We start from the raw sequence: 16,032 nt of genomic DNA, 5'->3' as shown, positions 1-16,032 counted from the left end.
CATTCCGTATTTGGCACCAATTCTTTTGCTCTCCGGAGGGTTTCCGGCACCGGCTGTCTGGACAGTGCGTCGGCTACCACGTTCAATTGGCCCTTTCTGTACGCAATCTCAAAGTCGTATTGTTGCAACTCAAGGGCCACCTGGCGATTCTTCCGGATGGGCTTTCAATGCTGTTCAAACATTTCAGTGCCATGTGATCCGTTACCACCTTGAAGTGGTAGCCTTCCAGGTAGGGCCTTAGTTTTCGAATTGCCCAGACAATGGCCAAGCACTCTTTTTCCGTTGTAGAATAGTTTTTCTCGGCTCCGTTTAACGTTCGACTGGAGTATGAGATAACTTTCTCGCCGTCTTCCGTGTTCTGTGTCAGAATCGCCCCTATGCCGTAGTCGCTGGCGTCTGTTTGCAGGGTGAATGTTCTTTCAAAATCTGGACATGCTAGCACTGGGTCAGTTACCAGCCTCGCCTTCACCTCCTTGAATGGCTGTTGATGGTCTTGCGTCCACACCCATTTCACGCCCTTGCGAAGTAGGTCGTTGAGCGGCTTAACGATGCGTGCGAAGTGCGGTATAATTCGTCGGTACCACGATGCCACTCCTAGGTATTGCCTTAGCTCGCGGACGGTTGCAGGTGGTTCTAACTGGGCTATGGCAGCAACCTTCTCTGGGTCTGTGCCAATTCCTTGGCTTGTAACTCGATGTCCCAGGTACAGCAGCTCCTTTTTGAAAAATTGAAACTTCTCGGGGTTTATTCTCAGGTTCGCCTCCTTCAGACGCCGAAACACTTCTCTAAGATTGTTCTTGTGTTCTCGCTGAGTGCGTCCGATGACGATTATGTCGTCCTGATAGGCAAACGCATGAGGAGACATCTCTGGTCCAATCACTTGGTCCAAGGCCCGTTGAAATGTTGCGGATGCCGAGTGTAATCCGAATGGCATCACTCTCTATTGGAAAAGGCCCTTTCCTGGAACCGTGAACGCCGTGAACTTTCTGCTTGCTTCCTCCAGAGGAATCTGCCAGTATCCGTCTTTTAAGTCCAGGCTGATGATATAGCGTGCTTCTCGCAGTTGGTCCAGGATTTAGTTGATACGTGGCATTGGATACGCCTCCTTTACCGATTTTGCGTTTATCTGTCTGAAATCGACGCACAATCTCAACTTGCCGGTTTTTTCTTCAACAAGTTCGTCCACCTTTGCATTGATCTCCCTTTCAACTTTGGGGTTTTTAGGATAGTATCTTTGTTTTATAGGTTTGTCGTCCTTAATGGTGATCTGGTGCTCGACAAAGTTCGAAGCTCCGATCATGGTTCGGAATTAAATTTAATTAAATTAAATTAGGGAAGCGTCACCGTTCTCAGACTAGGGTGAACAGGCACCACGCTTGCAAGACCTTCGTCCTGCCGGTATTTACAGGCAACGCAGCTAATCTGACCGGTATTACAGCCAACGTAGCCGGACTAATTTGTATTACAGCCAATATAGTCGGGATGGTCGGTATTACAGCCAACCTGGACTTCCTGCAGACTTATTCGTGTGTTGCCTTTAAAGACCACAGGTACCTGTGTCTCAATTCGGTGAATTGGTACCGAACAACTCGACGTAGCGATCTTGCTCCTGGCAGGTTTTAACGGTTTTATATCCTTGAGTTTGACTTTGTTCACATTGTTCACTCGCGATTTGATGCTCGATGACTGGTCCCGATTCCGGCGCTGGGCCCGATTATATAGGCCTTCGGGTCCCGTTAATCCTTGGCCTCTCTTTTTCTTCCCTCCAATCCTGGGTCAAAATTCCGTGGTTTTACCGTTCGACCTTTCTACATTGTAAGAAACTTCAATGTAAGCGATCGTATGTTCCGTTTTTTCGCTCGCAGAACTATAACAGCCTTGTCAATTTAGAACTTGAAGGCAACAACGATATTTCTAACACCTTAGTAGCCTCTGAGCCCGAGACGGATATGGATTTAACTGTGCTCTCAGATGCAGTGACGTCAGGTGAGTTAGAAAACCACTTTGTCAATTCAGAACCTGCATTTTGAAGAACCTGAGGCACTTCAGACTTAGTATCCTTTAACTCCTCTACTTATGCAGCGCCAGTCAACATGTCAGCGACATAAAAGTCGTATCCAATAACTTTGATCGGATTTCGGTGGTGCACACCCGCTCATCGCCTACGCGGGTGACGGAATGGTTGAGAGCCTTTACCAAGGATGCGTGAATGCGACTCACGGGGCAGCAAGGATCCACCAGAGCTCGGACGTCAAACCGTTTCTCCTCAGACCCCACCAAAATGGATGCAGTTGGCAATATGCTCACACTCGTGCGCTGCATCGCCTCCTTCGGCGATGATGAGCGCAACGACGTCGTCGACGCCGCTCTCTGCTGCTGCTGTCCTTGGGGTCGTGACTGCTGTCGGCAGTTTAACAAAGTTCTTAGAGCCTAGCTTAACGACAGTTGACGAAGACGGGGCGAATTCGCAGAGAGCGAGAGAACTTTATTGTGCACCGCCTTCGTCCTAAACTAACTTACACTAAACTTCAAACTTCAAGTACAAATTCAAAATCTCTCAACACCGGCCCCGTTGAACGCTTCAGGCTTCCACAAATGGGAAGCGGCGCCAATTTATGGATGGCTCGCCGAAAAACGCCTACTGCGCCCGTCCTAACGTCGACGACCCTGACCATGCCGTCCTCCCCTGCGTGCCTGGCGATGATTCTCCCCAGGAGCCATTGTTGGGGCGGAAGGTTGTCCTCGGCCACGACGACGAGATCTCCCTCGCTGATGTTCGGCTGCTCCTGGTGCCACTTGCCCCGAATTTGTAGGCCCAGGACATATTCCCGGGACCATCGCCGCCAGAACATTTGCCTGACTGACGAGACAAGCCGCCATCGCCGTAAGCAGCTGAGACCCTCCTGGTCCGGGGTCCGGAGTGCTGGTGTAGCGAGCAGCGGCCCGCCTGTCAGCAGGTGCCCGGGAGTCAGCGCCTCTCCGTCGCTTGGGTCCTGGCTGATCGCTCCGAGCGGGCGGGAGTTCATCACCGCCTCGATTCCGACGAGCACTGTCGCCAGCTCTTCTGCGCTTAGGAGCGCGCTGCCCACCGCCCGTAGGAGTAGGTTCTTGGCAGTTTGGACACCTGCCTCCCATAGTCCGCCCATGTGCGGAGCCCGAGGCGGTGTGAACGCAAACTCGCATCCGCTTCTTGATGCGAATTCGCGTATCGCGTCGGCTTCCTCCTCGATCCGCTCTCGAAGGGCCTGGAAGTGGCGACTGGCTCCGACGAAGTTCGTCCCGTTGTCGCAATGGACGACTTGGAGACATCCTCGGCGCCCAACGAACCTTTGAAAAGACAATAAAAGGAATCTGTGGTTAAATCTGAAACAACTTCTAGATGACCCGCCTTTTACGCGAAACAAACAAAGAGCGCAATGTAGGACTTATACGGAGGCCTACCACGAATTTTCAGTGTATATATATAGACAGGGCCACAAAAATCAACTCACATATAGCAAATTTCCCATAATTTGTGTCATCAGTCGAGGCTTGCACTTGAAGCAGCGGATACATGATCGAACTGTCTGACTGCAGACCTCCTGAGCGTTTACGATCGAAATTCGCTGTCGAAGGAGACTCATAAGTGCTCGTGGACCAACATGAAAATCAGAATGGTGCAGATGCCGAACATAGCTCTGCACAAATTGGGAGCGTTTCGTCAACAACAATGGAAACTTGGCATCGTATGATATAGGAGCGTTAGCTAGTCACCCCCCATCGCAACAACGAAAAGTGACACCAAGTCCCCTTTTCTTCATGAATGAATGGATTCAATCGCTGAAGACTCAGGAGCCTTTACGGACTTTTTCCCTTTCTTCGTGATACTCGTGTTTTTGTAATACCTCGACAATTTGTAAAAAGGCTTCATTATATTCAGTGGGTGACAAAGTTTTTTCAAATACTTTACTTTTGTCTTTGCATTTTCTAATGAAGCGGAACATATAAACGAATACCCTAAGCAGTTTAAGGTGTGACGAAAATCCCTCGATGACATCTACCAAGTCCGAATTTTGTACCGCAGCGGTCAGCCCGACCGCAGTCTTCCTCGATTCTTGCAGTAGGACTTGTTCATCTAGGTCAAAGTGTGCATTTTGGGGCCAGTTTTCTTCTCCTTCCGTTAGATACGCTGGTCCAGTAAACCATATCGACTGTATGATTTCGTCGACGTCAAAACCTCTTGATACGATATCTGCTGGGTTCTGTTTCGTGGGGACATGCCGCCATGTAGCTTCACCTGTCCACTCTTGAATCTCCGCAACTCTATTCGATACAAATGTTTACAACGAAGACGGATTAGACCGGATCCAATGAAGCGTAACTTCAGAATCCGACCAATAAACAATTTGTTCGATAGGTACCTTTAATAGGGGCTTGATTCTGTGACAGAGATCTGCGAGAAGGTGAGCGGCACATAACTCAAGTCTTGGAAGAGTCTTAGTCTTGACCGGCGCTACTTTTGACTTTGACGTCAACAATGATACTTTATAACCTTCTGCAGTTTTGCTACGAATGTAGACGCAAGCTCCGTAAGCTCTTAAGGATGCGTCGGCAAAGGCATGTAATTGGACCGGTGACATCGGATCGGTATGCACAAACCGAGGAATTGATATTTCTTCTGAATTAGACAGTGTATTTTTTATCATATTCCATTCTGTTTCCAAATGCATTGGATTCGACTCATCCCAATCTAACTTATTGAGCCAAAGTTCCTGCAGCAGGATCTTTCCTCTAATTACAATTGGACTTAATAAGCCGAGGGGGTCAAACAGCTTCGATGTCACCGATAGTATGTTCCGTTTTGTCGCTCGGAGACCCATGACAGCATTGTCAATTTGGAACTTAAAGGCATCTTCGTTGGGCAACCACGATATTCCTAACGCCTTTGTGGACTCTGAGTCCGAGATGGGTATGGATTTAGCTGTGCTCTCAGATGCGGTGACGTCAGGTGAGTTTGAAAACCACTTTGTCAATTCAAAACCTGCAGTTTGAAGAACCTGAGACACTTCAGACTTGATAGTCTTTAACTCCTCTACGCATGCAGCACCAGTCAACATGGCATCGACATAAAAGTCGGATCCAATAACTTCAGCAGCTCCAGTAAAAGAAAGTTTGGCAAACTACCTTAACCTTTTTAAACACCGAATAGCCAGAAATGGGTCTGGTCCAGTCCATATGTTACGGTGTTGAGCGACATAAAAGTCAAATCCAATAACTTCAGCAGCTCCAGTAAAAGAAAGTTTGGCAAACTCCCTTAACCTTTTTAAACACCGAATAGCCAGAAATGGGGCTGGTCTAGTCCAGTTCTTAAGAATTCAGAGGGGTCTCATCTCCACACTATAAGTTGAAACTTCCTATCCGCTTCATTTACCATCACTTGGCGATCCATTTTCTTTACATCGACGGTCAGGGCGAACCTATGAAGTCGTAAGCGAAGTAACGTTGAGTACAACTAATCGTTGATTGACAACCCAACCATCAAAATATTATTTAGAGAGAACTGAGTTGACGAGTTGCAAGACGCATCGAAAACGACACGTAACTTGGTTGACGTATTTTGGGGTCTCAGAATGCATTGTGTGCAGAAGTAATTTTATCTGGAGGAGACATATGACCTAATTTTAAGTACATGACCATGAATTCTAAATACATTTTCGTCATGTCAGTGTCTCGAGACAACCTTCTTTCAACCTTCTTTCCAGCGACAAGAACCGCCGTTTGGAAACTTCAAAGGAGTTGCCTAACCCATTTTGATCCTGTTTTAACGGCAGCCTTACTTCAAACGGACCACAGTTCACAAGGATATGGTCATCCGCATTGCAATAGCTACAACCTTGGTGGGATTTACTGTTGGATGAAGAACAAGACACATAGTCATATGTGGCTTGCTCGACGTAACTTTATCTTGCTTTGGTTTTGTCAATTCTTCAGCGGATAAATGCCGAGATCGGCGTTTTACCATTTTCTAACTCGGTAATTATACCCGTTACTCGTAGAGTAAAAGGGTATATTAGATTCGTGCAAAGGTATGTAACAGGTAGAAGGAAGCGTTTCCGACCCTATAAACTATATATATTCTTGATCAGGATCACCAGCCGAGTCGATCTAGCCATGTCCGTCTGTCCGTCTGTCCGTCTGTCTGTCCGTCTGTCTGTCCGTCTGTCTGTCTGTATGAACGCTGAGATCTCAGAAACTACAAAAGCTAGAAGGTTGAGATTTCCCACACATATTCTTTGGCTTCCTACGCAAATGGGTCCTGCGCCCACATCTTTAAAGATTTCCGAAAAGTAAAAATGCAATTTTGTTGTGAATATTTATTCCTATCGAAATGTAGAAGACATTTTTCAAATCGGACCATTCATTAAAAAGTTATACGCAATCAAAATTTATATATCTATCTCCCTCGCACTCCCTTTAGCTGAGTTACGATTATTAGTCGGGATACCAACCCGAGTACAGCGTTCGCACTCCCTTTAGCTGAGTGACGGGTATTAGATAGTCGGGACACCAACCCGACTATAGCGTTCTTTCTTGTTTTTTTTTCCTAATCGTCACCAGAAAGACAAGAGAACAAGTGATTGAATTTTGCAATAACGGAAATGTTATCGTCTAATGAAATTCTTAAGTTCCGAGTATTTGCCGCTGAATTTCGTCAATACCAAATTTGAAAGTCGAGCTCGAGTTGTGGCTACAGAAGCTGACCCAAGAATTTTGGTTTTGCTAGCTGCCTTCGAGTCCGAGATAAGCGATAATATTTTTGGCTTGATTATTATTGAAAGCTCTACCAACTTCTCTTCAAACTCATCCCAACATCTTGTAACGAACTGATTTTTAGGGTGCGTGTCATAACGCCCGGTGTCAAAAAATTATTAAAGAAATGTTGCACGTCTTATTTTCAGAGCTCGTAAAAAAAGGTCTCATAGTGCTTGTTGTCAGAAAAAAACCCCTCACACAGACCCTAAAAATTCGGTTGGCCCCTAAGTTGCTCCCTGCTCAACCGAAGACAGATTTGGTTTGCTCGGTCGGGTCTGTGCTTACCGAAAACCCTTTTCGTCCGAAATACTTGGAAAAGGTATTTTGAGCATGTATGTGTGCTTCTCGTATAGCTCGGTAAAAAATTTGCTTTGTTGCTCTCGTATAGCTGGATTAAAATTTTAAGGCTCTTTCCTCACCAAGCAGCCTTAATGATTCTCAGGGGTCATCTCTTTTTTTTCACCATCCTGGATGGTCAAATCTATACACGGAAATTGAAAATTATACTTTGTTTCATGGTCGCCTACCATTAATGACCAACAAAATTAATTTTTATGTCTAAAATTTATGTCACCTTCTTTGAAGATAGTTGCGAAAGTCGTGCTAGTCCTACCTGCATAACAAATATCAGTGGATAAGTAATTTCAGCACTTAATTTCATCCTGAACAAAAAACATAAAATCTTTAACAATTTCAAAGCTTTTTTCTTTTGCCATTTCTCTGTTATAAATGTTGTTAAAATGGTTTAAAATTGTGATGTTCATAATCTTATGGCATACCCGCAAATAACTGCATTTAAATTTTTTGGAGATTCAGCATCTTTAATCAAGTCCCCAATATTTTCAAATTTGGCTAACCTGATGTGACGTCACGGCCTTCCCATAAGTTTGTGTGTATGTTCTGCTGGCGCATGTATGTATGTATGTATGTCCTGTTGTTGCACTTTAAGTGTGACCGCGCAAGGGGAAAATGAAAATACCACAGCCAACAGTTTTAAAACGACACTACCACACTCAACACGTATAAAATGCGCGGTTAAAAAATTGATTATATCGCAAATCTTTTCTTTTGCGCCTTTTTCTTAAGTAAACGTTAAATTTTCAAATATCGGTAGACCTTACAGAAATCCCATTAAGCTGAATTTTACAGTCGAAATTTTCCTTAAAGGGTTATATACCTTTTTTTAAAAAAAAAAAAAGAAAATTTTTTTTTTGCTGAATCTTAAAGTATATCCTCTAGAGAGGATTTTCAAATTTTCATAGAGATCCGAATAGTAGTTCAATAGAAAAACAGCGTTTTGACGCGCTCGACTTCAATAGTTGCATATACGCAATGCAAAACTTTGAATGCGATTATCTCAAAGTCGTGTTTTTCCAAAAGTGCCTTCGCTGTGACCACGATTGCACAAGAATTATTTGATCGATCTTCTTCAATTTTTTTTTAAATTATTCGTAATGATTGTGCCGAGTTCGTGAACGATTCAGTTTTTATGCGCCAATTTTGATTTTGCAGATCAGAATTTTTTAATAAAATTTTTAGAACTCGACAAATTAACTTTTTGGAAAAATTGTTACTGTATGCAGAAAAAACCAAATATTCTTAAAAATAATCGTTCACGAACTGGAAAAAATACTATACTAATAAAAATTGCTTGGTTTTTATACCCTTGTAGAGGGTATTATAATTTCAGTCAGATGTTTGCAACGTAGTGAAGGAGACGTTTCCGACCAATAGCCGACCAATAGCACCAATAGCCGAGTCTATCTAGCCATGTCCGATTCTTAAACTTTTTCATTTGTCTATTTCATCATCAGTTTTTCCAACTTTCTGGAAGGACTCTTTCATTATTCCACTCCACAACAAGGGTGCGAAGGCGGATGCCCAGAATTATAGAGGCATTTCTAAATTGTCGGCAATTCCTAAAGCATTTGAATGTATTATTACTTCTCATTTGCAGCATTTATGTTCCTCGCTAATATCACCGTGTCAGCATGGTTTTGTTAAGCGAAGATCGACCACCACCAACCTTCTTGAACTATCATCTATTGTAATAAATGGATATAAGAATAACATGCAGACTGACGTTATATATACAGATTTTAGTAAGGCCTTTGACTCTGTTAACCACTCTCTCCTTTTATTCAAATTAGATCAGCTTGGGTTCCCATGTAAGCTATTAACTTGGATTTCAAGTTACTTGAATGGTAGGACTCAGAGGGTTATATTTAAGAGCGCTGTTTCTAAAATGATCAACGTGACATCTGGAGTTCCTCAAGGTAGTCATTTAGGCCCTTTGCTGTTTACTTTGTTTATTAACGATCTTCCCTCTGTCGTAGCTCATTCTCGTGTACTAATGTACGCTGACGATGTTAAGCTTTGTCTATCATATAAAGATGTAGGGTCCGGTTTCAATCTTACAGTCAGATATTGATTGTTTTCAGGGATGGTGTGAGTAATACCTTTTAAATCTCAACTGCCTTAAATGCAACGTTATGACTTTTTATAGGGGCACTCCTACGTTTGTTAGTTATTCTCTTAAAAATACACCACTCGACCGTATATATTCAATTAACGATTTAGGTGTTCTTCTCGACCCAAAACTTAAATTTGATTGCCACATAATGGCCACTGTCAATAAAGCTATGAGTGTTTTTGGGTTTATAAAGCGTTGGTCAAAGGAATTTGATGACCCTTATACAACCAGATTATTATTTACCTCCCTTGTCCGTCCCATTTTGGAATATTGTTCTTCAGTTTGGAGTCCACAATATCAAGTGCACATCGACCGTATTGAGTCGGTGCAAAAAAAATGTCTTCTTTTTGCCCTTCGTAGTTTGAACTGGGATCAAAACGTAAGGCTACCTTCCTACCAGAGTAGATTACTATTGCTTAATTTACCTACACTTGAAAACCGTAGAATAATGCTTGGTACTATTTTTATGCAAAATCTTATAAGAGGTGATATTGATTCCGTAGAACTGGTAAACCGTTTAACTTTTAATGTTCCCGTTAGACTAACACGAAATTATTACCCTCTTAATTTGCCTCGATGTACATCAAATTTTACTCTGCATGAGCCTTTTCGTGTTCTATGTAAAAATTATAACAATCTTTATCATTTAATTTGCACTTCAACATCTATCCCCGTATTAAAAACTAAAATTGTATCTCATTTGCTTCAATCTTAGTTGTAGTATTTGTAGTATTTGGTTTCATGTCTTTTTCTCGCGAACTCGCATTTTTGCCCTAATTGATAAAGGGTCCCGCGCGTAACAAGCACGTGCTTGGTATCGTTGGGCCACTTGTTTGTACTGCTCGTAGTGCATCAACGTCCATCATATATATGTCCGTCTGTCCGTCTGTCCATCTGTCCGTCTGTCCGTTTCTATGCGAACTAGTCTCTCAGCTTTAAAGCTATCGCGATGAAACTTTCCCGAAAGTCTTCTTTCTATTGCAGGTAGTACATATGTCGGAGCGAGCCGGATCGGACCACCATATCTTAAGGCTCCCATAGCAATATTCAAACAAATATAAGAAAATTCATTGTAACTTTGTAGGAAGTAGGCGTTTTGATTCTTGACTACTTAAAAACAAAATTTAAAAAAATAGAAACGCTGAATCTGGAATCCCTGGAACTGCACCGAGTAAGCATTCTTTAATCTACAAGGGTATATAAGCTTCGGCTGGCCGAAGGTAGCTTCCCTTCTTGTTTTTTTTTTACGAGTGATCAAGTGAAACCAGTGATCCAAGTTAACTCACTTGAACTCACTCGCTCTATTTTCAAAAAATTTACTTGTTTGTCAATTCAAGTGTACTCATGCAGGACTCTAATCGGTAACCAAATTGTACTTGCTTCCGGTGTCGATTAGAGCGGTGAATTTTACATTATTGGCCTTTTACAGTGATGCACATAAGCGCGTGAGCAGTTGACACCTTACTCATGTTGGTTGATTCAATTTTGTCACTTAAACTCTTTGCTGGGCATTCTTTTGCGATATGTCCGAAATTGTTACACTGAAAACATTTTCGTCCCTTGGATTTATTTTCGCAATTCTCATCTACAACGCCAAGCACCCGTTGCTCATTCCAAAGAGTTCTCCAATCGCAGAGTTACTTGTACGACATTCTCACGTGACGAACCTACAAACAGATTTTGAGATATTCCAGCGAAAACCGGTTCTAGGATCAGCTAATTGTCCAAGCTTTATAACACAATAGTTTTTTTTTTAACTTTCGGGACTTTTCAACACTTGAATGCAAAGTGCGAGAACGTGCTTACTTACTTTCAATTTGTCAACAGTGCAGTGCAACGAAGTGAATTTAAAAAATTCTAATAAATTATAAAGCACGGTTTAACCCCATTCAAATATAAAAGACATTGTTCATAACAGTATATACTTTGTTTCTACAGATACATGAATTAATAACTTGTGCTGTGTTTTGTGTAAGCAAGTGGTAAAACGTGCGTCCTAATTAGTTCGTAAATGTTGTGCGTTACAATGTTTTAGGTAAAGTTGTAAGTTCTTTCCCGGGTTTTCCCACAATGATGTTTATATCCTGTTATTTATTAAAATTTCAAGATTATAAAAATGTTTTGTCCAGCTGCCGAAAGGTGCCGATGCACTTGTGGCATTAAAAAATGCAACCTAACCTCATTTATTTTAGCACCTCTTTCTAGGAGGAAGCTCTTTTTTGTTATGTGTGTGCTGTTGTTGTAGCTTGCTTTTGCTGTTTCTTTTGTAGCTTTTTGGTTGGTTTTTGATTGGAAAGCTTTTTAAAGGATATTTAATAATTCGACTGCAAATATAGATTTATTTAACAGATTGCTTTTAAGTTCTGATCCATTTATTAATGGACAAAAAAACTTAGTTATAACCAAAAGTCAACTCCTTTATAGTCAACTATTTCACTACTCAATCAAAAAATTTAAAAATGATATTAAATCTTATTATTGTTCGTTTTGTTTTTTATAATTTTTTGGTGGAGTTTAGAAATTACTCCCACATTTTTATATTGCAGTTCTAAGTTTGTAAATATCGTACGGTAAGGTAAACCAACCAACTTGTTATTATTACAAAAATTGAATTTTTGATTGCCCTTTCATATAAATGAGAAAATCGTTCCTATGGAAGATATAGTATATAGTGGTACGATCTGGCCAATTTTTGTAACATAAATTTATAATATTTATCTAGATTTTTGGTAAAAGTTTCATGGCGATAGCACATCTAGAAGTATTTATGGCCGCGGCTCCATACAAGCCCGACCACTGTGCAGGGGTGGATGCAACATTCACAAATCTTCGTCAACAGTACTGGATATTCGGTGCGCGCGACATTCTAACAACCAAGGCGTTTATCGCAGCTTTTCAACGATTCATTGCTCGTCGCTCTAATCTGATCTCTACTCAGACAACGGAAAAACGTTTCATGGCAGCAAGCGAGTACTCGAGGAGATGAGCCTACTCGCCATGGAGCACAGCAAGGATGAATATCTAGCCAATTATTTCGCCAACGAAGGAATCTTGTTTCACTTCATACTAACAAAAGCCAGCATAAGCCAAAAAACGTCTAAAATGTTAAAGCTTGCTTATTTCTTTGTAATGTTGTAATCTACCCACTAGCAGAATAACTTAAAACCTAATATAAGAGACGAAGCGACGTTAGTCATAAAATGTTGACGGATACATTAATCGCTATTTAAGACATTTTCATTAATGCTGTCCGTGTTGGAGTTGAGAAACATTATTTTATTGACCATGTTATGTCTTCAGTCGAAACAATTTTTGAACCCTTTGCGGAAATTAGATTTTTATACCCGTTACTCGTAGAGTAAAAGGGTATATTAGATTCGTGCAAAGGTATGTAACAGGTAGAAGGAAGCGTTTCCGACGAACTATATATATTCTTGATCAGGATCACTAGCCGAGTCGATCTAGCCATGTCCGTCTGTCCGTCTGTCTGTCTGTATGAACGCTGAGGTCTCGGAAACTACAAAAGCTAGAAGGTTGAGATTTTCCACGCCTATTCTTGGGCTTCCTACGCAGCGCAAGTTTATTTTAGCCGAGTGCTACGACCCCTCTAACGCCCACAATCACCCACTAACGATTTTAAAATGTGTCTGGCGCCCACACCTTTAAAGATTTCCGAGAAGTATAAATGCAATTTTGTTGTGCATATTTATACCTATCGAAATGTAGAAGACATTTTTCAAATCGGACCATTCATTAAAAAGTTATACGCTTTATAAATTGTCAACATATATCTATCTCCCTCGCACTCCCTTTAGCTGAGTTACAATTATTAGTCGGGACACCAACCCGACTAGTGAGTGACGGGTATTAGATAGTCGGGACACGAACCCGACTATAGCGTTCTCTCTTGTTTGCAATTGAAAACGCCCTCTCCGACGGAGCGCTACTTGCTGGGACCGCTAAGATTTGTAGGCCTAGTATGTATAATAATGGAAATTGTTTCTTATTATTAAACCACTATTGCAAAACATTTAGGGTGTTCAATTGCGTTGGAAACGTTGTAAAGTGTAAAAGTGTAAGGCAGTTCCAACAACAATTTCTATACAAAATAGTTTTCAAAAGTAGGCCTTTAAAACTATTTTGTATGGAAATTGTTGTTGGAATTGATTTACACTTTTACACGTTACAAAGTTTGCAACGCAATTGAACACCCAAAGTACATCATCCACATTAGTATTGGATAACTTTTTTAAATTCTTAATGTAGGGAATAGAAAGGTTCAAGGTGGGATAGGGGTACTACCCTCCAATTTTTTTGGGCATGTTTCAAATGGAGCAAGAAGATTTGTAAGTGCCCTTAAATCACTTAAATTTAAATTTGCAATCCTTTTATTTTCAATTAATTTGCTATTTATTTCAAGCCAACCATCTTCAATTAACTTGAAAAGATAGAGTACCGTATTCCGTTCTTAATGTAGTGAATAGTGAGGCACAACTACGACATCTTAAAAAATCGTCAGTCCAAATACCCGAGGTTATACCGTAACCAAACATTTTGTGTTCCAAAATTTCATTTTTGATCTCATTGAAATGAAAATCGTAGGGGAGTGTAGGGTAAGGTGACGAACGATTCGTTTTTTGAATGTAACTTTTCTAAAAATCAATATTTTTCAAAAGTGTAAACGCAGAAAGTTGCTTACATCTACTGAGCATATCCCTGTAAAATTCGAAATTCCAATGCAGCTAGATCCCACAGCGTTTGGCGTGAACCCTTCTTTTTTTGCACTTTCAAAAGTTATAGGGTAATGTGACGAACGATTTGTTCTTTAATGTAACTTCTCCAAAAATCAATATTTTTTAAAAGTGTAAAAGCAGAAAGTTACTTACATTTACTGAGCATATTTCTAAAAAAATTTGGATTCGAAATTTCAACGTAGCCAAATCCCACAGCGTTTGGTGTAAACCATCCTTTTTACAAACAAAGAGAGAATGCTATAGTCGGGTTGGTGTCCCGACTATCTAATACCCGTCACTCAGCTAAAGGGAGTGCGAACGCTGTGTCTAATAATCGTAACTCAGCTAAAGGGAGTGCGAGGGAGATAGATATATGTTGACAATTTATAAAGCGTATAACTTTTTAATGAATGGTCCGATTTGAAAAATGTCTTCTACATTTCGATAGGTATAAATATACACAACAAAATTGCATTTATACTTCTCGGAAATCTTTAAAGATTTGCGCGCAGGGCCCATTTTAAAATCGTTAGTGGGCGATTGTGGGCGTTAGAGGGGGCGTGGCGCTCGGCTAAAATAAACTTGCGCTGCGTAGGAAGCCAAAGAATATGTGTGGGAAATCTCAACCTTCTAGCTTTTGTAGTTTCTGAGATCTCAGCGTTCATACAGACGGACAGACAGACAGACGGACAGACGGACAGACGGACAGACGGACAGACGGACAGACGGACATGGCTAGATCGACTCGGCTAGTGACCCTGATCAAGAATATATATACTTTATGGGGTCGGAAACGCTTCCTTCTAGCTGTTACATACTTTTGCACGAATCTAGTATACCCTTTTACTCTACGAGTAACGGGTATAAATACATTTTTTTATATATTATTTACGAAAAGGTTATTTTCGATACTGTAACGAATAACGTTAAATTAGGCCGCTGGAAAACTTTCCGATGCAACGCACGCTTTGGACTGTCGGCTGTGCTCGTCGGCTTGAGGGGTGGTTTAAAGGTGTTGCACCGAAAATGCCTATGCGTTGTCAGCCTATCTTAAAATCAGCGTGCTGCGACAACTTCGTCTTACAGGAACATTAAACATATAAACATAAAAAAAAATAAATTAAAGAGTTTAAAAATGGGGACGTAATAATAAAAAAAATACCAACTAACATTTAAACATTTCGCTTTTAGTTTTCGCGAAGCATTGCCGCGGTGCGCTTTGATTTTAATTTGCTGATCCGCAAAAATTTGGCAATTACTTCGCGCTCGCGTGTGAATTAAAAAGAAAAGGAAAAGTTCAACTCACTTATAAATGTGGCTGCTGCATCCTACGATGAAAGCGCTTCCAAAGAGGCTGCCGCACCTGTGGAAGAGATTTTAGAAAATATCGCCTGCCTCAAGCCTCGCGCATAAAATTAGTGTTACGTAATATCTTTCTTAGTTTGTTTTGCTCGCGCTGGTTCGACTTTGATTCTGTTCAAGTTCTTTTGTTTTCGTTTTAGTTTAGGGTTTTGAATAAAAGCAAATAAAAAAAAAGAAAAATAGACTTAATTAACTAAAATCTAATGTTGTTTCTAATGTGTTTGGGGCGAGAATAAATTTCGCTGGCTTTTGGAGCGCCAATTAGTCAGGTGAAAAATCAAAAAAAACAGCGCGATTGTGGAAAAACTTCTGCTGCGAGGAAAATCTGGATTGCCTTGAGGAAAGTGCTGGTTTTTCTTTCTCTTTGTTTGGCTCTTAGAAGTGCCGTGGATTCAGTGGCGACTTTCGCCTGCGGTGGCCACAACCCAGGGCCTTGGCCGTGGCGGTGACTCCCTTGTGGCAACTCCTCGTCTAGGTTCTTGCCGCGTTGGTCTTCCACGTCGCTGTTCGCTATCGCTTGCCTCTGCGCCACAAAGTCGAAAATTAACAACCGGCTCCCCAAATCGAGTGATAACTCCCTGACTCACCCTTTGAGAGCCCCTGCCTTTGCAAACGCTCGGAAAATCGTCGCAGGATTTGGTCAGATTGCCCCAGCTGGAAGCTGAAACAGTT

The 16,032-nt window shown here is 41.4% G+C and overlaps 2 protein-coding genes across 5 annotated transcripts in view; one reads left to right on the top strand and one right to left on the bottom strand.

Annotated features, from left to right (window-relative positions):
* Positions 1-16,032, top strand: part of AGO3 (Argonaute 3) — a 312,574-nt gene that overhangs the window by 184,647 nt on the left and 111,895 nt on the right. The gene's annotated exons all lie outside the window — the stretch shown is intronic.
* LOC138913672 (uncharacterized) lies at positions 1,330-3,501 on the bottom strand. Its single transcript, XM_070217875.1, has 5 exons — positions 3,492-3,501; positions 2,535-3,327; positions 2,152-2,400; positions 1,504-1,704; positions 1,330-1,452 (listed from the first exon to the last, which is right to left on the bottom strand). Coding segments are annotated over exons 1-5 (1,368 nt in total). The 5' UTR covers positions 3,494-3,501.

The sequence above is a fragment of the Drosophila takahashii genome, chromosome 3R (assembly GCF_030179915.1).
Source record: "Drosophila takahashii strain IR98-3 E-12201 chromosome 3R, DtakHiC1v2, whole genome shotgun sequence".
Classification (NCBI taxonomy): Eukaryota; Metazoa; Arthropoda; class Insecta; order Diptera; family Drosophilidae; genus Drosophila; species Drosophila takahashii.
This window is presented reverse-complemented; position numbering and strand designations above follow the sequence as displayed.